Source organism: Falco cherrug, chromosome 1, assembly GCF_023634085.1.
Source record: "Falco cherrug isolate bFalChe1 chromosome 1, bFalChe1.pri, whole genome shotgun sequence".
NCBI classification, from domain to species: Eukaryota; Metazoa; Chordata; class Aves; order Falconiformes; family Falconidae; genus Falco; species Falco cherrug.
In genome coordinates this window covers 75,693,087-75,717,224 of record NC_073697.1, presented here as the reverse complement: position 1 = coordinate 75,717,224, position 24,138 = coordinate 75,693,087, and the positions used below count along the sequence as shown (strand labels likewise).

Below are 24,138 nucleotides of genomic sequence, written 5' to 3'. Positions count from 1 at the left end.
TTGAGACCTGACCATAGGGATCTGAGAGAATATATATTTAGTATTGTAGCAGTGTGAAGAATTGTGTGTTTTGTGTTTATGGTGTGTACATAATGAAGGGAAAGTAACTCGTGAGGATCAGGGCTGCTGTTAGTTGACTTTCCTGGAGCTGTCACTTCTAAAATAGTTTATGGTTGGATTAAAAGAACAAATTGAAAGAAAATGCATCATAATATTTTAGAGAATGGGCTTTGGCCCACAGCCAGGATATGTTGTAACCCTGGACATAATTATTAGAGCATTAATGAGCTTAAGAGCTAACAGAGAGTGCAGTCTCTGCCCTGCTTGACAGGAATTCAGGACTAAAGCAGATGTCTTAATTTTGCTGGTGGTGGTGTGGGAAAAGGAGTAGAGCAATAGTGTAATTTTCAGCATGTGGTGGAAGTTAAAGGACTCTATCCATTTTCTAGCTAGGTTGAAGACTGAAAGAGAGAGGCAAGGGTAAAATACATGATCTTTCCAAAGCGTATAAAAAATTTAAAATTCATATATGGTCAACAACTACACAGGTTTTTTTATTTGATAATTGGCTATTAACTAAGAACAACATAAGACAAAGGCTTTAAAAGTATGTCTGAAGGGACGCTTTTGGAATCCCCCAGGGACTGTGGTCTGCACAGAAGCTTTGGTAGGGAATATCAAAAGTCAGTGAGGGGAAGAAACAGGAAATTTAGTGTTATTCCACTGTTTTGAGGTACTCGGTAAATGCAGATAAGAAGATAAAGACCAAAAGGTGTGCTATCAAGAGACATCTCCTGCATTTTGTTAAGCCTTTTGGTTGACCATAGAAGACCTAAGAAATCCTGATCTGAGTTAAAAGTCATGAGAAGAACATGTAATATGAAAGAAGAGGTTGTGGCTAACTAAAAGAATTGCAAAATACCTATATTATCTCTAGAGCCAAGGCAGAGGAGGAGGAAGACTGATTTCTACTGACTTCCATCAGCAGTCTGTGATGTGTAATCCTTGTTTGTAAGACTAACTTAGAAGCACTATAGAAAACTTCAGACTGTGACAAAATAGCCACTGTTTCTGTACCATTATTATGATTTTGTCTTGCACCTTCATTTATGAAGTTCAGATACCTGTTTTGTATTTGAGTTGTAAACCCATTGAGGTATGGACCATATTTTCTTAAATGTAGGCATATGGTATACCATAGGGTGCCTGAGACAAGACCTGCAGGCATTGATCTAATCCAAGTAATAAATGGTTTCTGAAATAATAAGTTCCTTTTTTTTTCTTCTCTTTTAATACTGATACATTTGTCACCAAATGGAGAAGAAAAACTATCTTGAAGCTTCTTTAGGCAGCATTTTTCTTTTTAAGAAAAACTTAATTTCCATTTGGTGTTTTCCTTTATTAGGTTATGTCTGGTCCCTGTCAGACTCTGGAGGATTGTTACCTTGTTTCTTAAGTCATTTGCTGCATGTGGTATGTGTGAGATTTGCCCTTGTGGCACATGCTCTTGACAGAAGAAAATGAGTGAGACTTGCTGTTCCCATCCTATGTCATCACTGAGCGTAAAGGCACTGAATGTAACACTCTGAAATTATCTCATAAAGTTTATGTGACCTTTTGCTACAGCCTATGTTAGCAGTAGTCAGACACAGTAGATTTTAAACTTGTCCCTCTGCGCAGAATAGAGATTTTTTTGAAAGATCTCAGTAAGACTAGCTAGTGAAGACTGCTGTGGGTCAGGTGTTTCTGAATATCTCATCCCAGCTGACAGATGGCACAGCACTGTCACTCTTTCAGTTTCTTGGGAATGCTTTTAAAGTTCTAGAAATTTCATACAAAATACTTCCTGCTCTGCTAAAGCAGAGAGGTTTGTTTGCTTGCTCTGAAGCTGACACTTTGCTATCTGGCAACAGAGCTCTCCTTTATTACTTCCAAACATTTCCTCTGTGTGGACTGTAACTCTCTCCCTGTCATCTTGTTAGCATTGTTTTACAGCATGTAAAGAGAGTCTACAAGCAGGATACTTGCTTAAATGAGTGATTTACAAGGCAAAGCAACTGCTTACTAACACATGCAGTTGACAGGGCTAATGAGAACTACTAGGCTAAGCATTAATACACTTGCCATCCTGGTGAGACTTCTGGATCCTGTGTGCTTGCTCCTGATTCATGCTATCCATATTTTGGTTATGCCATCCATGCACATCCCCACAAGAGTAACAAGCAGGTGTACTATACCAGGATTCAGAAGGTTGCTTCCAAGTTTCAAAATAAGGTTGCTTAATATGACTGCCACTGTTGGAATTGAGCTGACATTGTTATTTTGAATTTGGGTTGCAGTTTGCATCTTTTAACAGAACGTTCCCTGTATATGTGTTTAATAAGTAGTAGAGCATTTCAGTTAGCTTATTTTGTCTTTTTTTCATAAAGAAGAATAATCAAAATACACATTCAATTTCTGGAAAATCATGAAAATATAAGGAAAGCAGCAAATGTGCAAAGAGATTCACTGTTGAACAGTATGCTCATTTTGGGTATTAACAAGAGTTATTATGCACAGAAGCTGGTAGTAACAGTAGCTTAAATGTCTGTTCTGGCTTTTAATTTACTAGTTTTTGACAGTTTGAAAATTTCATTATGTAACACAAAAATCAAGAAGTACATGAAAATTAGAATATGGAGATCAGTAGATGTTTTTGTATTGAGATGAAAATATGCAGTTGTGCTATGGTATAGGAGGGCCTGGTTAAGCAGTTGTTCTGAACACAAGACATTTTTCTACCTAGTGTGCAGCGTCTGAATCCTGTTGCTGGCTTATTTTCATTTTTATGTTGCTTAAGGGACTTTTCCAGAGCTACATGCCTCAAAATCAGTTTGGGGGCACCTTTGTGGGTCACCTGGAATTTAAGTTTGACACTAGAATACAGGATCTCTTGCTTTCTGAGTTATGCTAGCAGGCTTTGTGCAGTTGACAACTTTTAGATGCCTTTCCATGTTTCTTTGCAGCTCTGGGAACTGGGCACTGTCACAGAATCACAGAATGGTTTGGGTTGGAAGGGACCTTAAAGATCATCTAGTTCAAGCTCCCTGTGCCATGGCAGGGACATTTTCCACTAGTCCAGGTTGCTTGAAGCCCCATCCAGCCTGTGCTTGAACACTTCCAGGGATGGGGCACCCACAGCTTCTCTGGGAAAACTGTTCCAATGTCTCACTACCGCCATCATAAAAAATTTCTTCTTTGTGTCCAGTCTAAACCTACCCTCTTCCAGTTGAAAACTGTTGCTTCTTGTCCTGTCACTACATGCCTTGGTGAGAAGTCTCTCACTGTCTTACCTGTAAGCCCCCTGTAAGTATTGAAAGGGCACATTACAGTCTGCCTGGAGCCTTCTCTTCAGGCTGAACAACCTCAACTCTCTAGTCTTTTCTCATGGGAGAGGTGTTCCAGCCTGCAGATCATTTTCGTGGTCCTCCTCTGTCCAGTGTTCCATCCCCCAGTATTCCCAAGTCCTTCTCTGCAGGGCTACCCTTCATCCATCCATCCATCCCCCGGTCTGTACTGATAGTTGAGCTTGCCCCAACCCACAGGCAGGACCTTGTGCTTGGCCTTGTTGAGCTTCACAAAGTTTGCGTGGGCCCACTCCTCAAGCCTGTCAAGATCCCTCTGGATTACACCCCTTCCCTCTAGCACATGAGTAGCACCACTGTGCTTGGGGTCAACCATAAACTTCCTGGCCATGCACTCAATCCCACTGTCGGTGTTATTGATGAAGATATTATTAAATAATACTGGTACCAGTGCAGACCCTCGAGGGACATGACTCGTTACTGGTACCCACTTGGACATTGAGCTATTGAATGTAATGAATCATTGGCTTCGCTTGCAGGTGCAACAAAGCTTTCTGACTGACATTTCTACTTGGACACAGATACATCTAAGCCGAATAAGCTAAAATTATTGAATATGTAAAAGCAATCTGGGACCGTTGGGAAGGACCAGCCTTTGTAATACAAGCCACAATAGGAATAGTACTTACAGCTGGGAGTGCGAGTTTTGTTATCTGATCACTTAACGGCCATGGAGAAAGGATAGGTCTCGAGTAACTGTTTTTGCAACGGCTGAGACTATACGTTTGTATTCACATGTTTTCTGATATTTGTAGGTTACTTTGAAATTATGGAAGCACTATTGTTACTTCATATTGCAGAGCTGAGGTGTGATGGAGGAGGTCATGAATAGGCACTGCCATGAGCTAAAACTTAAAATTGTCCAAAACTTTTAGGTTTCTGTTGTGAGTGCTTACATAGTAAATGCGATCATACAGCTTAATTTTCTGAATTTTCCCTCCCGTTTACTAATTTTTCCTACACCCAACTTTATTTAGACTCAGCAGTGCTACTAAAGCAGCCAAAAAATGCTTGTGTAAAATGAACAATGTGCAAACTACTTTTCTCACTTATCTCAAAAGAGAATACACGAGCAAAACCTCGGATCTGTTTAGAGTCAGAAGTCAGCGGTACATAAATGTTGGTATTTTGTAAGTACATTGCAGAAATGGAGTAATATGTGCTTCTGAATCCCATTTTTTTAACCTGAAATTATTAAACTTTAATTCATGTGCAAACTGTTTACTTATTAAGAGTGATTGAAGTAATTGGGAAATACCCAGGCTTGTTTTTTGACACCTCTTTTATGCATTCAAAACCCTGTTTAAAAAACTCAGGAAAGCATGGAGACCTGCTGTATTTAGCTGTCTTTTAATTGGAGTTTTGTGTTCACACACCAGTGTGTGAAATCTGCTTTTATGTCTGATTTTTGGAACCAAGAACCATATGGTATCTTGGTTTTGCATTTTTTAGATCTTTGTAATTGTGCCTGCATAGCAATTAGGCTTGTGCATAAATTTCAAGAAAATAACGTACTCGTTTGGTCTTACTGTATAAAATGTACTGAGAATTCATTTCAGCTTTTACAATAACCCTAAAAAGCATTCAGATTAGGGCAATTTGGTTTACAGTTACTGTATAGTTAATTTTACCCTTTACAGTTTGTTTTACTATTCTGTCTTTCATTATGAAATGGCAAGACACAGGATGTCCAAATCGTCTATTGAAGGGGGGCTAAATTATATCCTTGTGCACTGATCCAGCAAACGGGGGGGCTAAATTATATCCTTGTGCACTGATCCAGCAAAGCACTTGGCATTGTGCGTATGTCCCGTAGACTTCAATGGGACCACTCATGTTTTGCAAGTTAAGTATGTGCTTTTAAGTGTTTTACTGAATAAGGATGAGATTATTCTCCAAGTCAAGCATGTGCTTAAGTGCTCGGCAGAATTGAATTAACATCTATGAGTTAGCAGAAGAAAAAGCAAACCTACAAGGTCTGCATACTTGTTGAGAAGGTCCTTTTTGTAAGCTCCAGTCGAGTTTAATGGCTCCAAGATAATGTCATTAGGCAATAAGTGTCAGTAAACTCTTCTGTGCAATATGTTTCGATGGAATTAAAAAAAAAAAAAAAATCAGGATGACTTTAGGAGTCATCCTCATTTGGACACAGTTTTATCACCAAGCGTCGTCTTTTTCCATCTTTTTGTCTTTTATGAACTTTCTTGAACTGTCTGTTCTAGACATTCATCTTCGCTCTAGGTTAAGAGGAAAGCTGAATTTCTTCCTTTAAGTTTCTGAGCAGTTCTGTATTTCAATAGAGGTTTCTTGTGTTAGGATGCTGCATTACCTGTTGTCTATATTCCTCTGCCTTGAGAAAGGCTTTCAAGCTGCCCACCCTGAATTGACCTGTGAGGTTATTTCTGTCATCATTTCCCTGTTGCTGTTGGCATCCTTGGCTCACCAATTTTCTTTTTATTTATATATATAAAAAAATTTCTTTGCTGAACTTTGTATGCTGAAAATTGTTGGAGACGAAAAGTGGGCTACAAATCTGTTTCTTAGATGTGACAGGACATGTTGTAAGGAAATAGCAGTTGGTCTTCCTACCAAACTTAAAAGCATGGTGTAGTCATCTCTGCTCTCTGTTGTCCCAACCAGGAGGCAGAGTACAAATGGATTCTACCCCACTAAGAAGCTAATCTTTTGCTTGGACTTCCAGGACTGACTTAAAATGCTGGCTCTTACAAAAATGCCTTCACAGGTGTTCCTGATCTTTCAGAAAAGTCAGACTCACTTTGAGAGTTACATTTGACAATAAAGGGGAGCAAGTGATACCAACTTGGACGTAATGATGGACTCTGATTAAAGACCCTTCAAAACTGTACAGCTTTGTTTTGGTTAACAATGACAGGGCACACCAGAGACATCCAGGAATGTACAGTAAAAGCGTTGCCTGGCAAGATTAACTGTCACCTGCTCTGATTAATTTTGGGGATAATTGTTCAAAACAGTTGAAAATGGTGTGGAGGGAGGCTCAAATAACAGGTAACTGCATCAGTTGTAAGAGGCAATATGGTAAGGCAATAAACTTCGGATTAAAATGCAGTTGTGAAAGATTATTAATTGAGTATTTCATCTGAAAGAACTGTTTTCACCCATCTTGGGCTGATGTGTGCGCTTCCTTGTTTCTTGAGCAAGCTCAATGAAACAAATTTAGTCATTTGTTCATAGCAGCCACCGCATAGCTTCCCTTTTCTGGAAACACTCTCCTTTAATATAATCATTATTTCCCCTTGCCCGTTACTCTTCCCAAAGGGTTGCTTTTCACTGCACTCTGTCCTTCACCTCTTCTTGCTACAGCATCTTCTGTGTTAGTGGGGGTGAGTCAGAGAAGTATTGGGGAATCGGATTTAGTATTTGCTTCCCAAATAGTACTGACCTGACAGTAACCATGGACGGGTTGCTTCTTCTTGTACAGTGCTATTAGAATTGTCTTAAGTTTGTAAAGGTGTTTACGTTGATGTGAATAATTTTAACAAAGACTTATGTGAAAAAGTTGTAGAAAATTAGACAAATTATTTTGCTTACTTTTTAATTAATCCTCCTAAAAAATTTTAGGTATCATCCAAAGGTTCTTTATTTGGTTGTTTCTAAAATATGAAATCATAGAATGGTTTGAGTTGGAAGGGACCTTAAAAGTCATCTAGTTTCAGGCCCCCTGCCATGGGCAGGGACACTTTCCACTAGACCAGGTTGCTCCCAGCCCCGTCCAGCCTGGCCTTGAGCACTCCCAGGGATGGGGCATCCACAGCTGCTCTGGGCAACCTGTTCCAGTGTCTCGCCACCCTCACAGGAAAGAATTTCTTCCTTGTATCTAAGGATTCTGTATTCTAAACATGAAGTTAAAATATCGGGTTAAAATATTCCTGGTATAATACACCATATTTCTCTGATAATGCAGCAATACTTTCCTGCAACCTTTCATCTAGCTGTCTCAAGCTGCTTTTAAAGGACAAAACTACGATGCACACGTTAGATGAAGGATAGGTTCTCATGAGTCCCTTGGTCACAGACAGACCATTGTGAAGTAGGAGGAGCACAGCTGATGGCTTCAAAAAGCCTTACTTTTCCACTTAATATCTAAATACTTAATTAGTACTTGGGGTAAGTGGAAACTGTGAAATACCATCTTTTTGTAAACTTTTCTGTGTTGAACTTCAGTTTGAATCCTAACATTAATGGAAGTCTGTGTTGTTTCATGACTACAAGCTGTGAATTTCCAGAGAGTTGGGTTCCTAAATCCAGAAGAAAGCAAATGAAATTAGGTGTTTTTCTAGGACTCCTATGACCTAAGATAATGTATTTTTCTTGTTAGGCAGTTCTGAGTTTGCAAGCTGGTTTCTTTTTGCCCTTTCTGTGCTTGCTTTGTGAGCTTCAGTTTTATGCTTAGACCTTCTTAACCTTCGGTTTTCAAAACAAAATACACGTCTTTGTTATGTGTATGTAAATGTGGTGTATGTGGTTCTGGGCTTTACTGCTATGGCACTGGGTTTTCCTATGTATGCTGTACTCATTGTCACAGAAATTTGAGCCGCTGTGTTTTAATCTTTGATTAACAATTCACAATCAGAATTGGAGTGTATGAATATATTCGGTTGTGTTGAGTTTTATTCTCTTTTACTGTTTTTGTTAGTAAGAAGATTGAAATGAGTCTGATAAATCTAATCTAGAAATAATTATATTTTCAATATAGCAAAAGGGGAATTGCCTGAGCCTTTGATAAGATTCATGGAGGTCTTCAGTAGAACATTATAAGTATTATGATTTATTTCTAAACATGTACAATTGATTCCTAAAAATGCATTCTTCTTATAAGTGGTGTCCAGTGGAGTACGTTAATATATAAAGAAACTAAAGCAATTGGTTTCTAATTAAAGTAATAAAATTATACAATATTTGGGATGGTAATTATGAATGTATTTAATATTCAGCCCCACAAGGCATGCATCTTATGTGTGGTGAAACCTGCAGGGAACGTGAATCATGTCTTTCTCTTTTGTTAGAGTTTAGTATGCTGTGAGTACCTTGCCTGGAACAGTCAGTCTGAGGATTATCAGTTAATTTTGTACCACCAGACTGCTTTCAAGGCATGAGTTGGGAATTGTTGTTCTCTTCTGTTGAGCTTGGGAGAATTTAGAAAAGAGCATTCTTGCTCCTGTTGCTGTTCATGATACATTATTTTGTGGTAACGTAGTCAACAGCTGCTACAGCGATGTACTAAAATTACTTTATTATTAAGAAAAGACCGGTCTGTAAATTAGTCTGCCAAATGTTAGGTGAAGCTTTTATGATTTGCTTTCATGAATACTGTTAGCCACATTGATTTATTTAATTTAATTTTTAAAATCCTTTCACTTATCTGAATCCCCTGGAAGAGTTCTTATTGCCCAGTCCTTTTCACCGTGAGGATGTAAGGTGGACCATGGGTCCCTCTGTCTCAGTACTCTGTTTTCAAAAGCAGCTCTAAGGAGACACTTAGAAGTAGGAATGGAGCACAGGTGTATGTATCTTCAGAACTACATGATTAATTTTTTAGGATTGTATAAATTTTCATCATAATCCCTTAAGGGATTCTGTACTTGGTCAACATAAAAAAAAAAAAAAAAAGACACAAACAAAATCCTGCTTCCATTAACTTAAACTGGGATTCTGCGTACTAGGAGTGATTAGATCATACATGTCTAAGTGTTGCTTTCACAAGAGTTAAAGAAGAATTACAGACGGGGTGACGGAGGCTTTTAGGGATGAAAGGCCAAATGGTTTAAATCAGCATGATTCACTTCAGTGGAGCCCCATGAATTTACAACAGATGAGGATTTGGTCCGGTTTAAATGCTGTTAAGGTCACACGTTCAGCTGGTGACAGAGGTAATAAATGACCCCAGCCCTTGTTGTCACTGAGGTTGCCATATACACAGCAGAAGCAGGCAGCACTTGACTGAAAAGCAGCCAGACTGGAAAAAAAATGCAGGAAGCTTTAGCATAAAAAATAAATTGCTTATGACACTGAAGCAGTGATTCTGGAAGATAAGAGGAATAGACACAGGAGAACCCAGAACAAAGACTTGTAGTTCTGCTGGGGCTGTGCAGTACTGAGACAGTTGTGAAGTGATTGCTTGAAGTGAGCAAGAGGTACACGTTTGTAATACGCTGAAAGACAGATTTCAGAAGGAACACATGAAAGCAGAACTTGAATTCACTACTGACTGTGCAAATCAGCTGGATCATGCTTTAGAGACACTTAAGACACTTTGTGAGCCAGCAGAATGTTTTAAGGAAGTTGTTTGTTCTTGGTTTTGTTGGTATTTTTTGCGTGGGGGAGCGGATGCTTTGTATGTTTGTGGAAGCTGTAGCTGATAATGGTGCTTTGCTTTATGCTACCAACAAGTTTTATGCAGCGAACAGTGCACCATGGGGTCGGAGCTAGGGCCATGTTATTCCTGGTATTTTCCTCATGAGAATACTGGCTGGCTTGTGCAGCAGTGATCTGTTCCACTTGAATTCCAGAGCAAATGGCTGGCAAGGAGTCTCTCCCTCTCTTAATGTCTTGGGTTAATGCAAATGCTGGATCTGCGGTTTTCCAATGTGTAAATGAGTCGGTGCTCTAGTGGGCAGGTTACACCTTTTTTTTTCCTGCATAAAGAAGCAAAGTCCTTGATTCTTTCTAGGTTGTTTTTCCTTCTTGCTTAAAAAAAATTACAGCTGAAAGTAAAATTGCTGTCTAGAAATGAACACATCCCCTATTTATGATTAAATCCTAGTATTTAGCCTGAAGTCCAAACATAGGTATTTTCATTAAAACCTTACTTGAATAAGATTTTCTGCTATCTTGTAAGCATTGTGAAAACGCTACTGTGTGTATCATGAGTGCGGGTGAGAGGAGAGAGAGGTGCGAGGGGAAGAAGGATGCTGTTTGATCCTATTGAATCCTATCTCGTCACCAGACTGCCATCTCTGTCCACCAAAGGTGTCTCGACATCAGTCAATGTCTTTTTGTCCCACTATGGTATAATTTCCATGTGCGGTCAGAGACCTGTATAAGTCCACTTCACTTCTTATAAGTGAATAATTCATGGCTGTCAAACACATTTGGTACGGGTAGTCAAAGGAGTGGATGCCATAACATTTGAATCACAAAGCAAGCATATAGTTTTCAGTACTTCTATTTCCAGGTTATTATTTATAGTTGTAACTGTTTCTAATTAAACTGTAAGTATTGTGAATACCAGAAATGCATTGTACGCTTCTCCAGAATCCAGTTGAGTCACAGAGGTGAGATACAGTTTCTCTTCTTGTTAAAAAACTAACACAACCCACCAAAACCAAGTCACGTGAATGTGACTGCTGCTTCGCTGTGGTATGGTCCTTGCCCTGCTTCCGACCTGTTTGTGTCCGATTGTTGAACAGGTAAAAGTTAGTACTTTATCTCCTTCACACAGTCAATCTTTTGCCAGTAGATGATCTCAGCGATAACTGAAGAGTAACTGGGTGCTGGGTGTATGTAAAGGCTATCAGTAAGAGTGGTTCAGTTCTGTTTGGTATTTCGTATGTTATACCAAAGTGCCTTGAGAGAATATAATCTGATATTGATGATACAGAAACATTTGAAGTAGGGAATGATTTAAATGTAGGTAGGAGACAATTGTGGCCTCTAGGTTTCTAGAGATCAGTTTTCCTGGTTCTCTTTTAGTAAACCCACAGTTCACATAGCACAAGTAGGATGAATTTACATACCCACGGATAATGAATGAAAGAATGAGTCACATGTCACCTGTCTCATTTGCCTTCTGGCTAATCTAAAGTCAAAAGAGGATATATAGATAAGTTCTCTCCAGTTTTCTTCTTTGAATGTTTGTTACACTTCTAATCTCATACCAGCAATGGGAATAGCAGTAATGGACTTAAGAAAGGGTTGTCTTCAACAGGTACAAGACTAGTCAAAATGGCAGATGTGGTTTTGATGCATGTGTGGCTTCAAATTTGTTTATTGGAAATTTATCTGTCTGCTTCCCCTCTTATTTTCTGAAAACACAGGAGCATTTGAAAGTAAAGATAGGCCTGGGCTGCAGAATACAGGAAACTGAAAGAAATTTCATGTCTTGCCTTGGTATACCTCAGGGCTTGGATTCTGTGTTCTGTTTTTCCAGATACATAAAAGCTATTTTGGCCAGTCAGTTTTCAGTACGTAGGGAAAAAGTGTGTGGAGTAGTATGCGTGTGCATGTGTAGACACACATAATTATTTAAAGGTCTAGCTCTCGATGTTGGGTATTTGTCTTTTATTTATAAAAACTGTTGAGAAAAATTGACTCCAAGCAAGTGTGGACATGGTAGTAGCTTATAAAATTTTGCAGTGACAATATGGCTGTGGCTGCTGTTGCACAAGATACATTCTTGAGCTCTGTACCACGCTGCAAGGGTTACACGCACAAGGAAAGAAAAGGGAAGAGTGTTATTCACACAAGCAAGTGGAGCTTTATGTATTGGAAGGAATTCCACGTTTCATTTGCAAAACCAAATTGCTTCAGTATCAACATTCCCACCCTTCTTAGCTAGTACTATCTATTATACAGGCATTTGCCTTTGCTAGAATTTTCAGTAAGGCCCTATTAGTCCAGTTACATTATCCCTGATAACAGCTAAAGCCCTAAGTATTTATGTGCAGGTGTTTCTTTGTTTGCTTTTGTTTTTAATGTAAAACAGTATTTTTTCTCCTTGTGTACAGAATCGGTCACACATAGTGATCTCTGGGAACTATGCTGATAAAACCAAGTCACAAATGTACTAGAGAGACAAATAATATTGCAACAATACTGAAGGCGGTAATGCTTAAATGCTGAGGATAACGTAGTGCTGGAATCTGGTGGAATTTTAATGATTTGGGAGGGGGACACAGGCTTGAATGTTACCTGTTGGGATAAAAGACCGCTCCTTACAGGTGTATCAGCTGTGTTAGGACTTCTGTTGACTCGCCAACAATTAAAAATACTTGTTTTCATGTGTTTTGTGGGTGTTTGTAGTATCCTGGGGTAAATTTAATTTCTGTGTAAGTCTGGAGCCAGCTAGTCCATGGCGACTATGTGTATTATGTGGTCCTTGCCGTATGGTAATGCTCACGTGAGGGATGGAGTATGTTTGCAGTTTGAGTCACATGTTAGTCCCGTGTGTTTTGCTATATTATATGGTTTCTGATTCAAAGCATTAAAGAAAATGTATCATCTCCCTTAAACTGTGAGTGCAGCCTAAAAATCATACTGCTGCGGAGGACAGAGGTAGGGAGCAGAGGAGTATTGAGGTTCTGCTGTGATGTAAGGTTGCAGCCTTTCAGCTTTGTGTCACATCATGTCCCAGTTTAAACTTAGATAGCTAATTCAATTTTCTTCTATGTGTGGAAGATAATGTTTGGTATATCTAGGAGGTACACCTTTAAGGAGAACATCTTTAGGAAAGCTTTGCTTAAAAAGTGTTGAGAAGTAGGTAGTGTTTGTGCTGGCCTACACATGAACAGTTCTCTGTTGAATAAGCATACATTAACTTTTGTACATGTATTGGCTTTTTGCACGTGTACACGTTATCACGGTAATGGTAAAATTGACAAATAATTTCAACTTCTAAATTTTGCCCAAAGGCAATGAGAAATGTAAAAGGTGAAAGACAAAGTAGATCTGCGGCTCCATCTACTGGAGTTCCAAACCTCCGTCGAGACTTGCTCCACGTTGAACGAACTGTGCTCCAGCGTGCTTCTGTGAGTAACTGCTTGGCAGAAGCTGACATAAAAAAATACTGGGGTTGTTTTTTCAGCTGGTGGACTGGTGGAACAGATTTCTCTGGAGACAGTGGTGTGATAGCTTGGCAGTTTTACCTGTTATAACACTTGTGGAGTTTTTCCCACTGTCACATTGACTGTCTGCAAGTTGAGCAGTTTGTTTCTTTTGACAAGATACAGTAATATATAACATCAGAGATGCTTGTATAATTCTTATCCTGTACACTTAAACATTTTATGCTCATACAAGTGCTGTAGGCAAGGTTAGGGCCTAATATTGTATAGTTGGATGATTCCTCCAACGATCTCCTGTGTGGAAAGAATAAGCCCCAAATATAAAAAACACAGCCTTTTTTGTTTTCTCTGGAAATTAAATACATGACTTTAAGATATTTTTGAGATTAATTTGCATTTTGCAACATCTTGGTGCAGATCAATGTGAAACTATTTCAATTTGATTAACTACTTAAGTTGCTTCCAAGAGGGAAAATATTTTGGTTGCAATTTGTCCATTTCTCTTTTTGCATTGGTTTTCAGCACAGGAGTTCAGAAACTGTGATCTGCAGCCAGGCTCTTGAAGAAGAGCAGGTCCTGAAATAATCCACTATTACTCTGGCTGCAATTAAATCTTTTTGAAATTGCTTACTTATTTTCCTTCAGTATATCAAGCTTTGTCTTGCATAATACCAGATGCAAAAATGTGCGTCAAAAATCCATTCCCTAAAAAGCAAAATTTGCATGTCTGTGTACTGCAGCACTGAGTAAACACTTCAGTTTCAGCAACAACTGGATTTTAGAACTAAAAAGTACTACAAAGTGATGGTTTGTGTATATGAGCAGGATTCAGACCTCTGTACAGAACACTGTGTAGACTATTTTTTGTGCTGTTCACATATGATAATGATGCAAAATATGTTTTGTCCTAAACAAGGAGCCAGATCTAATTGAAAGCCTGCCTAGACTGTCACTTTTCCTTGATCTTTCTTGTTTACTTGACTTCTTGTTAGTATTCTAACCCCCCAGTAACATTTTAAGATACATGGGGCTTTGTATTAGCTTTTATACTGACTACATAGTATCAGAATTGTTGTCCAGTTCAAATTTGAGAGTCCTCTGGAACAGCATAGTACCATTGCAAAGTTGTCTTTCTCTGCTGTTTTCTTTTTCCTCTGTTGCAGCTTTTATGAATGATGCTAGTAGGGATGGAGAAGTTACATAGAGAAAATTGGTGGGTTTGTGAAGAATATGTAGCATGAGTGAATCTCACTCTGTAAGGGTTACGTCTGTAAAGTGGTAAGCACAAGCAGTTACGTTAAATGTGGAGACTGAAATGCAACACATCCTGTTTTGCTTAGAACAGACATGACAGTTTACGACTCCTGCAGTAAGTGAAAAAACAACTGGAAGATCCTGTTTGATTAATATGTGAGAGTATTAATATCTGGAAATATGTATTATTTTTTCCTGTGTTGCAGGTAGAATGGTCACTTTAACTCCATGCTAAACTTTGGCACTTTCACACTGCAAGATGTGTGTGTTTATTTATTTATTTATTTATTTATATATATATATATATATACATGGTATATGCAAATAATATTAAAATATTAATAAAATATTCAAATTATTCAAACTGTATATGCACATAAGCATTCATATATGCATATATATGTGTATGTATGCATGGATTTGTGTGTTTGAAGAAATATCCTCTGATAGCTTTTGTAGACCTAGAAAGAACAGTGCATTATAATTAGGTCATATTTTACAGGTGAGGATTTCTGCAACTTATACAATAAGAGAAATGTTGACAGTTTATTTCTGCTCTTCCTTCAAGAGGCAAGGAAGGAAGAATATCTGAATAAATGCTGTTTTGTTATCTGCAGTTAGAGGCAACATATTCTATTAAAAATTGTTGCTACCTGGAAAGCTAAGGCTGTGTACATTCATGGATTGGTTATTAGGAATAATCTCTATTGTTATTTAGACACAGCTTTTGTATTTCCAGTGAAAGTTACCATATGTGCTTTTTGCTCAGTTTTCTGCTTCTTTCTGCTCTCAACTCACAGAATTTTGTGATGATAGACCAGGATGGTTTGTTCTCCAGTGAAAGGACAATTAAGGTGTGGGCAGGAGAGAGACTGATGGAAGCAAATGTTTTGTCTGAGCGTAAAGTGCCTGTAGTGGTTTAATATACGTTAACAATACTTTGCTCGTCTGCTGCAGCTGTAAAACTGCATTTTAAAGTCTTTTTTCAGCAATTACTAGGTCTCTTTAAAATACAATGAAACCCCCTCAAAATCTGTAAATAATCTTGTGTTGTGTGTGATGTGCAGATCCATACATATCAGTGTGCCTGCACGGTACACGTCGACAAAAGCACAAGAAACACAGCAGAGTAGGTCTGGCAGTGGTTAAAGAACCAAGAAGGGTTTTGTACAGGGAGGTTGGAGGGAGTTGCATGTGGCTTTCCAAAGTCCATTTTCAGTAGGCTGGGTTGTGGACAGATGAACAAGCTGGTGTAACGTAAGCCCCTGTGTGGGTTCACAGGGTCTCAGCTTCTTTGTGCTGTTGCCTCTGCTTTTGCTCTTACCGTGGTTGAAATGCAAACTACCTGACGTTTCAGTGGAATGGAACAACCGGTTGTGCATCCCTTCATTTGGCGGGTGTAAAGTTATTCTGATAACCTGTGTGTGCGCCTGGACCGTCAGTTTGGGTTTGGGTTGCAGGACCTGGGTATTGTCTAGGGTTTTAGCTTGTCATCAGAGATCACCAATGACTTCTAGGAACTGGTGGCCATTCCCAAGCTGTTTCTCTCATCTTAAACTACAAAATTGCTTATTGATTCCTGGTGCCTGTGAATACTGGGGCTGCTTGGCAGTGTGTGTTCAGACTGGAGCTGTACTAGCTTTTTAAAAAAGCATGTTAACAATGCATAAAGCACAATCCAGTGTCTAGTCAGGAGTAGTGTCTGAACTTGGTTGTTACCCTTTCTTTCACAGTAATATAACATATATTTAGTTTTATTACTCCTTAAATATTGTTCCCATTTTTATTTATATATACATATATATTTATATATGTTGTTTATATATATACCCACTGTTATAAATACATATATTCTTCACGGATATCTGTTGTGGCCATGTAACGTGTATTAAATTGCACATTAGATGAATGAATTTGGTTTTGCACTTGACATACAAGCGTTGTTTAGATAAATGACCTGATTTTTATTCCTATGTGGTGAACGCTTGCAGCTCATGGAGTTGTACTTGGGCATTATACCTATAGACTCTCTTGTGGTATATGTTCTTGTGATTATATATCATGTTTTTATTGCTCCCTCAATGGTCCTGTCTCTTACAGCAGTAGTTTATTATCACAAGAACAAAAAGGAGATAGAACTGGTATATATTTCATAATGATTGATTTTCCTCTGCAGCATCTGCTGTGCTGATTAAAATAAGCTTTTATTGCTTAAATATTTATAAAAAAATGCAGAGTGTCTGTGTATGAAACCACTATTTTCAAAAAACTGCAAAAATAACTAGTTGTAAGCAAGTAGGCTACAAGAGGATTTCAGAGAAGTTCAAAGGAAACAGTAAGTTCAAATCTAAACGCATGATCCCATATTTTGACAGTAAATTCCTAGAACTTACAGTTCCTTAGGAGGAATTTTTAGTGGTACATATAGCTTGACTGCAATGCCAGCATTTTTTCTGCCATAAGGTGGTGCATACATCCTTTAGCAGGAGCAAATAAAGGAATTTAAAATCCAACTGAAAGTTCAGTTGAAGGTTGGAAAATTTAAATCCTCTTCTCTCTTGCAGAAATCTGAGTATTTAGGAACACAAAATAATGTATTGTTCTACTCGGATCATAAAAAAATGAAGTCTCTTCTAATAAGAGAGCTTACAGTTTATAAGGCTTGTTCCAAGAACTTATAAACCCAAGGACATTTGGGTGATATATTTGTGTGTCTTTTGGCACGTAGATTTTATACTGTTACCCAGTGTGATCTGTATTGTATAATATATCATATATAATACTGTGTCTCATCTATAGAATGTTTGAGCCATATCTTTGCTCAGCTGCTGGGTTTTCAGTGCTACCTATTGAACATCACTTTGAAATTCTAGAAGTCTTCAGTAATGCATATGCAACAACTTGCAGCTGTACATAAAATTGATGTTGACATCTCGTGTATTTAGGCTGACTTAAAGCCTGTTCAAGTGGACTTTGAGGCTGAATAATTTCTCTCTCTCTTTACCCCCCTCCCTGATTAGTTCATTGACTGCGAGGAGCCACGGACGCTTTGTGACCTGATGGGGGACTCGGGATCCAGACGATCGACTCTAGTGTCTCGGTTGCCAATATTCAGGAGAAGTATTAGCCGGAGACATGACTCCCTGCCTTCATCACCTTCTTCTGCTAATGCCATTGGTATCCATACCTCCTCTCCATCCAGCACTAATTCCAGCTCAGGGAGCACAGGCAAGCGCCGGAGTATTTTCCGCACTCCTTCCATTAGCTTCCATAACAAGAAGGGGAGTGAGCAGAAGCCTGACTCGGCTAGTCAAAATGTGAACATCTCAAATGGTGCTCAGTCCTCTCTCAGCACTTTTCAAAAACTGAGTTTAGAGGAACACATTAAAAGCAGAGGAAGGCATTCGGTTGGCTTTGGCAGCTCACGTAGCAAGAAGATAACAAGGTCTTTGACAGATGATTTTGAAAAGGGAAAGGAGCCCTCAGCTAATAAGAATGTCTTTATAAATTGCATAAGCTCTGGGAAGAACGAGGGTGATGACTCAGGCTTTGCAGAGGAGCAGAGCCGTTACTCTGTCAAACAGTCCACGCGAAAACTTCTCCCTAAATCTTTTTCATCGCACTACAGATTTTCCAAACCAGTTCCGGAGAGTCAATCGGTTTCCTCTGTGCAGCCGTCAAGGTGCTTGTTGGAAGTTAAATCATATGTGGAAAGTGAACCTGTGATTGCCAAGTCCACTCCTCCGTGTTCGGCTGAGACAACAGAGTGCATGGGAAGCTCCTTGCAGTCCCCGTTGCTCTCGGCTGACCTCACGGCTGCCCAGACCCCTTCTGACTTTGTTGCCCTGACGGAAGATTCCGTTTCAGAGGTTGATGCTCTGCCCAGCAGCGGGACTGGGGCGCTGCTCACAGAGGATTATGGCCACCATGTCTCTACCTCTCAGATCATCTTTAATCCTGCTGCTGCTCCTGCGAGGGAAATGGATATTGTGGATGGCCATTCTGCTGATGCATCTCCTGTGAGTCACGCAAGCTTGTGTAGTGTTGAATCAAATACCTTATTCAAAACCTCAGCTGCTAATCAAACAAAAGTATTGTTGCAAGCTAATGAACTACACATTAATGATGCCAGGCACATAGGAGAAATGAACTCGGCAAATGCACATTTAGAAACCTTTGTGTTACAGCATAGAGAAGATCGAGCGATGCTCTCTCCAAAGGCACAGGCGTTGAGCAGGGACAGAGGTGAAAGCACACCATCCAAACACACGAGGGACACAGTTCCTGTAATGGAGTCTAAGATTGTTCTGTGTTCTGAACCACAGTCGTTTAAAACACAACAGGATTACGAAACAAACTGTTCTAAAGGTATGTCTTGTGGTCTTTTCGTTGCTGGGTTTGGAGGGCTTTTCTTTGCCTCAGTTCTTACGTAAAAAATTGTTTAGTCATAAAGTGTGCTTGTGGAGTTCCAAGTGCTAGCTAGGAAGTTCAAAAGTTATGAAGTGTGTCCTCCTCCCAAAATTGGAGGAATTAAATAAAGAGTCTATGATTTGTTCAGTTTGTGTTTTACGGTTTGCTAACACCTGTCAGTGCTGTTTGTAGCCATGCTTTCCTGTGGTAGAAAATGAACTAAGAAAGAGAGTGTTGATTCTTGCCTCTTGCTGAAGCTGGAATTTCTTGAGGCGTGCCTGATTTGAACTTGAGCCACAGAGCTGCATTATTTGAGATGGAAACATAGCCACAGAAATAAACCTCCTTTTAGTCTGGTTATGGAAAATAACACAGTTTGCCTTACATTCATCTGGGCTTTGAAATTTCCCAAATATTGCTTGCTGTGTGCAACTGGTGTTACAGAGTAGCTTGGAGTGGATGTTTCTGTGGCAGAGTATGAGAGATCCTGTTTCTGCTTCCATCTGAAATAACATCGTGCATGTCCTCATAATGTAATCTATGAAACAGAGAGTGTTAATTACCATCTAGATTTCACACTGGATTTTTAGCTTATGAAAAGGAATTGGGAAATATTAACCAGATTCAGTGGAAAGGCTGTGCCTAGAAATCCCAGTCTGTAGAGATGCGTATGAATAAAGGCACCAGGCCCTTGAGTGAAGGACACCTGTCAGAAGACATTTATTTCTGACAGTTTATTTTCTCAAACCAACGTGAAGGCTGGTGCTTTCTTGCGTAATCCTGAGGCTATATCTGGTGGGCCAAAATTTGTGAGAGTTAACAAGACTGCATTTGTAGTGTTTGTATTAGAAGATGAATGAGTGTAAACTCATATGAATTCATACCCATCTTTTGGCTTGGATATTTATCTAGGTATGTAAGTTCTAAGCAATCAAAAGCAATCTTGCTATTTGAATTATTTGTCAATGTAAGTCTTGGTTGGATATCTTGTACATAAATGGAAATATAAAGTCCAATTAAACCACTAAATTACCTTTCACCAGAAGGGACCTCTTTCCCTCAGAACCTTAGTCAATTGGGAGAAAAAATATTTCTGTTTATGTGTGTTACCAGTCCTGAGCACTCGGTTGGTCTTCCTTGCAACATTGGCTCATCTGTGAATGAGCTCATCTTTTGAATCTGACTTACTAGGGTGTACTGCAGAACAGCAAGTGAGCAGCTTGGAGTGATGTTGAGAAATACACAGTGTGTTTGAAACTCATGCATCAGGAGTTGTATATTTAATCTGTATTTCTGGAAGAGAGCAAACTGGATTTGAAATCATGGTAGGGTGATTTTTGTAAGTGGGGTTCCTGTTCACAGGAACATTAGAGCGAATGCTGCACTATATAAAAGCTGATGATTAATTGTTAGGGTTTTATAGTGCTGTTCAAAATGTGTATTTATTGGTTTTTGACTTGTGTGGTGAAGAATGTATTTTAAATTAGGAACTGGCCAAGCATACAAAGGGACTATTGAAAAAAGATACAAAATCCTGCCATATGAAATGAAACAAATACAGAAGAAATAAGGTATGGTTATATGTAGTTATATATGTTACAAACTGACTGGTTTGAACATTTCATTTTGCTAAAACAGTATTGAAAACCAGATGTGAATGCAAAATATTTCTGTGCATTTTCTTTGGTAATAGATATTTCCTCTTCTGTAGCTGGTCTCGTAGCTGATATCATTATAGAGAGCATCGTGAACATGACATTAATGTAAGAGCAGGTTTGATGTGCCGTAAATTTCTTAGTATACCTTTATATATTTTTGTGTGATATGTATTTTTTTGAAAAGCCTTAGAGAAAATGTCTGTTCTCTCACAAAAGGCAAAAGAAGATAAGATTTTCTGTTACATTTATTTTGCTATTATACTTTTCTCTTTCCCCATCTCTAAATTTTCCCAAACACCTCAAAATGTAATTGTTCCTCCTCTTTTCTGATGTGTTATTGTTTAACTGGTGTTGGGGACGGGGATTCAGCCTGCTGGCTGTAGGCTGGGTTTGGAGGGTGCTGATGCAGAGCTGAGCTAGAAAGGCCAAACAGAAACAAACCAGGATGCATCCCTGTCCTGTGCAGCGATGACAAAGCTGTGACCTGGCCCTACAAAACCTTGACTTTCCTCGGGGTGCAAGGTAAGGCAGGTTGGGTTTTGGCTCCAGTGGACCAGCAATAGCTTCTCTAGTGGATTTTGCTGGACAGTAGTTTGGAAGTGTCTTAGAACGAGTGGAGAGAGGAAAGGATGAAGCAAAGGGCCTTCTGGATTCTGTGAGGAGCTGTGGACCGGGCTGTAGTATGTGGAGTATCCTAGTCATGGGGGGCTGAACAGCAAACTGGTGGCCCAGCTGACACTTTTATCTAGGTAAAAAGGATCTGCTTTCTATGGAACATCTCTTACATGAATGCCTTTCAATGTAAGCATCTCAAGAAAAGCACCGTTCTAATTAAGAAAATATTTGTAGAGAGTAATTCTTTTGTGATTGCTGATTGTTTCTCTATTTGTAGTTGATCTTGCCAATAGCCTCAGTCCGTACCGAGAAGGCAGATTTGTTGAGAAACGACTGAGGTCCTCTTCAGAAGGTACTGCTGGGGGCAGTCGGCTGATCATAAAACCAAAGGATGGAAATACAGAAGAGCTTAACAGCTTACGGAAGCAGAGAGCAAGCTCATCCTCTTCAAAGATGAACAGCATGGTGAGTTTTTTTGTTTTTCTGTCATCGGTGTAACTGTAATGAGAAGCAGCAACTTTACTAATAATGGGTGGTAATAAAGGTGGGGGGGAAGCCGTCTCAGGCTTCCAAAATGTGATCCAAGCTCAGCTATAGATACTAAAAGTACTTTTTTCAGGGCGTGACATTGTGAAAAGGTTTACATACTTTCTGTGTGGAGATTCTTGTCATGCTTTGCTAATTTGCCTGGGAGAGAAATACTGGGAGAGGGAACTGCGGCAAAACTCACCATGACTATTTCTGAGGTTAAATACAGCGGGCTATTCTGGGTCAACGTTTTATTGTTACTGTGTTACTTAGTTCATGGACTCATGTCTGGTCTGAACGATGAGAGATTCAAATCAGAAGTGGGATAGAAGTGGTCTGTAAGGAGGCTCCTTTGAGAGGTCCCAGTGGCCCCTTTAGAAACAAGTGACAAGTCTGAATGCTTTCACTCCGAGCACAAGGTAAGGAGGAGAGGAAAGGATCTCTTCTCAGAACCCTTGAGGGACTGGAAGAGCTAAGACAGAGCAGGTAACTGCAGGAGAGTACTTTTGAAACCTCTTTGAGTAGAACAAAAGTAGAAGGAAGGGACTGACAACTTTGTGCTTTCCTATAGCCAGAATAAACATTTTAAGATGTGTGTAACTTATGCATGTGCTCTCTAGTGAGAGGAATAAAGATGCTAAGATTGAAAATCTACAGCAATGGCATCCACTCTTTAGTTTATGGGAATCACTAAAACAAGTTTTATGGCCATTATTAGTTTGAAATATTTTATTCAACAGGCTAGCTGAAAAAAGGAGGATTCATTTTGTACTCTCATCTGAACACTGCTTTCCATAGAAAAGAAAAAGCTCCAAGTTTGTTCTCCCTGCCTAGAGATGCTAAACAGATGTATAAATAAAGGGGCTTTTTCTTTTTAGGTTTATGTGATAGCCATTATGTTACTACGTTGCAGGACCAAACACATCCGTGAGAGACTCTGATGCCTTTTATAAGAGACAACTTTTGCAGTTTTTCAGAGATGTGAAACTGACTGGTGCAAACTGACTTTAGATTTTGAGTTATGTGCTTTTTTGATGTAGTTTTACGGGCTAATACCAAAATTCAACAATTCACATCATTACTTAGATAACTTTTATGACAGTATGCTGCTTTGGGTGCCACTACACATTCTCTCATCCAAGAAGCCAAGTAAGGCTAAAATTGTCTTCCTCTGTGAGATTCACCCATAGCAGTTCCTGGTTGGTCATATAAAAATAGGTCCCCAGAGAAGGATCTGATCTAGTGTGAAATCCTCTTACAGAAACTGTGGCAGGAAATTGGGGGTTGGGGGTTCCCAAGAGGATGTGAAATCTGTCTTTTGTTGTGGTGGCTCTCGCCCACGTGTCTGAATGTATCATCCAATGTTCCTTTGAGGCTGGGCTCTCAAGTGATACTGCAGATGGCAGGGGAAATCCACATCAGTACCAAGCACATTTGTACTGTGTGTGGCCGATGCATAATTTTCCAGTGTACCGGTGTCCTGAAGCAATGGTCACTAAACCCACTCAACTACAATGGAGCCACTTGATGTCTTTAACAGAAACACTTGCCCCTATACTTACTTTGTGTAACCTGGGCAGATTGGATTACCTCCACTTCAATGACAGGATTATTCCCTTAGCAGTATCAGATTGTGCGGTTTTATCAGTATTCACTGGTTCATTTTACACTATCACAAAAGGGTGAGAGGCAAATTAATTTTAGGAAGAAGATGATCTTACACATCTTTCTAGTTTCTAGATTGTTGCCAATTTGTCAGATGAGATGAAGTAGTACAGTAATGCAAAATTTATTTCAACAATGAAACCTTGATTTTGAAAAGTGTTTTTATCCACTGGATTATTACACCCAGAGACACAGCATAGAAATGAAGAGGTAGAATTGTTACGTAGTAGAAGAAACCTTTGTGCTAGTGAAGTGTATAGTTCTAGTGTGTTTCTCTGTTTTTGCAGGAAGTTCGCATCCAAGTATCAGTGAATAACATCTTACTTCTCAAAGACAGAACGGACATGATGACATTTTAAAGATGCTGTTTCATGTAGGCATACAGACAGAGATGGTTATGCAGATGTAGTGCCTGCTGTAAAAAGCTGGTTAACCCCTGGCTCAAGCCTGTAAACCTGATTCGGGTTATTAGACCCAAGCTATTACGCAGAGCTCTCCGCTCATTTAAATACGAGGCCAGACCGATGCCATAGCACCTCATTCCATTTAGCCCTGTATTAATGAATGTGACAACACAGAAACAGCAGGAAGTAAGCAAGGTGTGTATGGGGGGTTAGGTGTTAAGTCTCTTATTGATGTTTTGTGTATGAAATCCACATGGGTTTTTTCCACTTCCATTAACAAGACTGTCTGCAAATTCACAAGCGTTTGCTCGTGCTTACTTATGGGTCAGTCACAGGCAGTCACAGACCACAAACTTTTACATGAAGACTATTGTGTGTG

The 24,138-nt window shown here is 39.3% G+C and overlaps 1 protein-coding gene across 5 annotated transcripts in view; it reads left to right on the top strand.

Moving 5' to 3' along the window:
* Positions 1–24,138, top strand: part of CCSER1 (coiled-coil serine rich protein 1) — a 713,303-nt gene that overhangs the window by 56,107 nt on the left and 633,058 nt on the right. For all 5 annotated transcript variants that reach the window (XM_055702311.1, XM_055702315.1, XM_055702326.1 and 2 more), the window contains exons 2-3: positions 17,500–18,847; positions 21,440–21,627. In XM_055702311.1, the coding sequence (XP_055558286.1) occupies positions 17,539–18,847; positions 21,440–21,627 (1,497 nt within the window). In that variant the 5' untranslated portion in view covers positions 17,500–17,538. The remainder of the gene's footprint in view (positions 1–17,499; positions 18,848–21,439; positions 21,628–24,138) is intronic.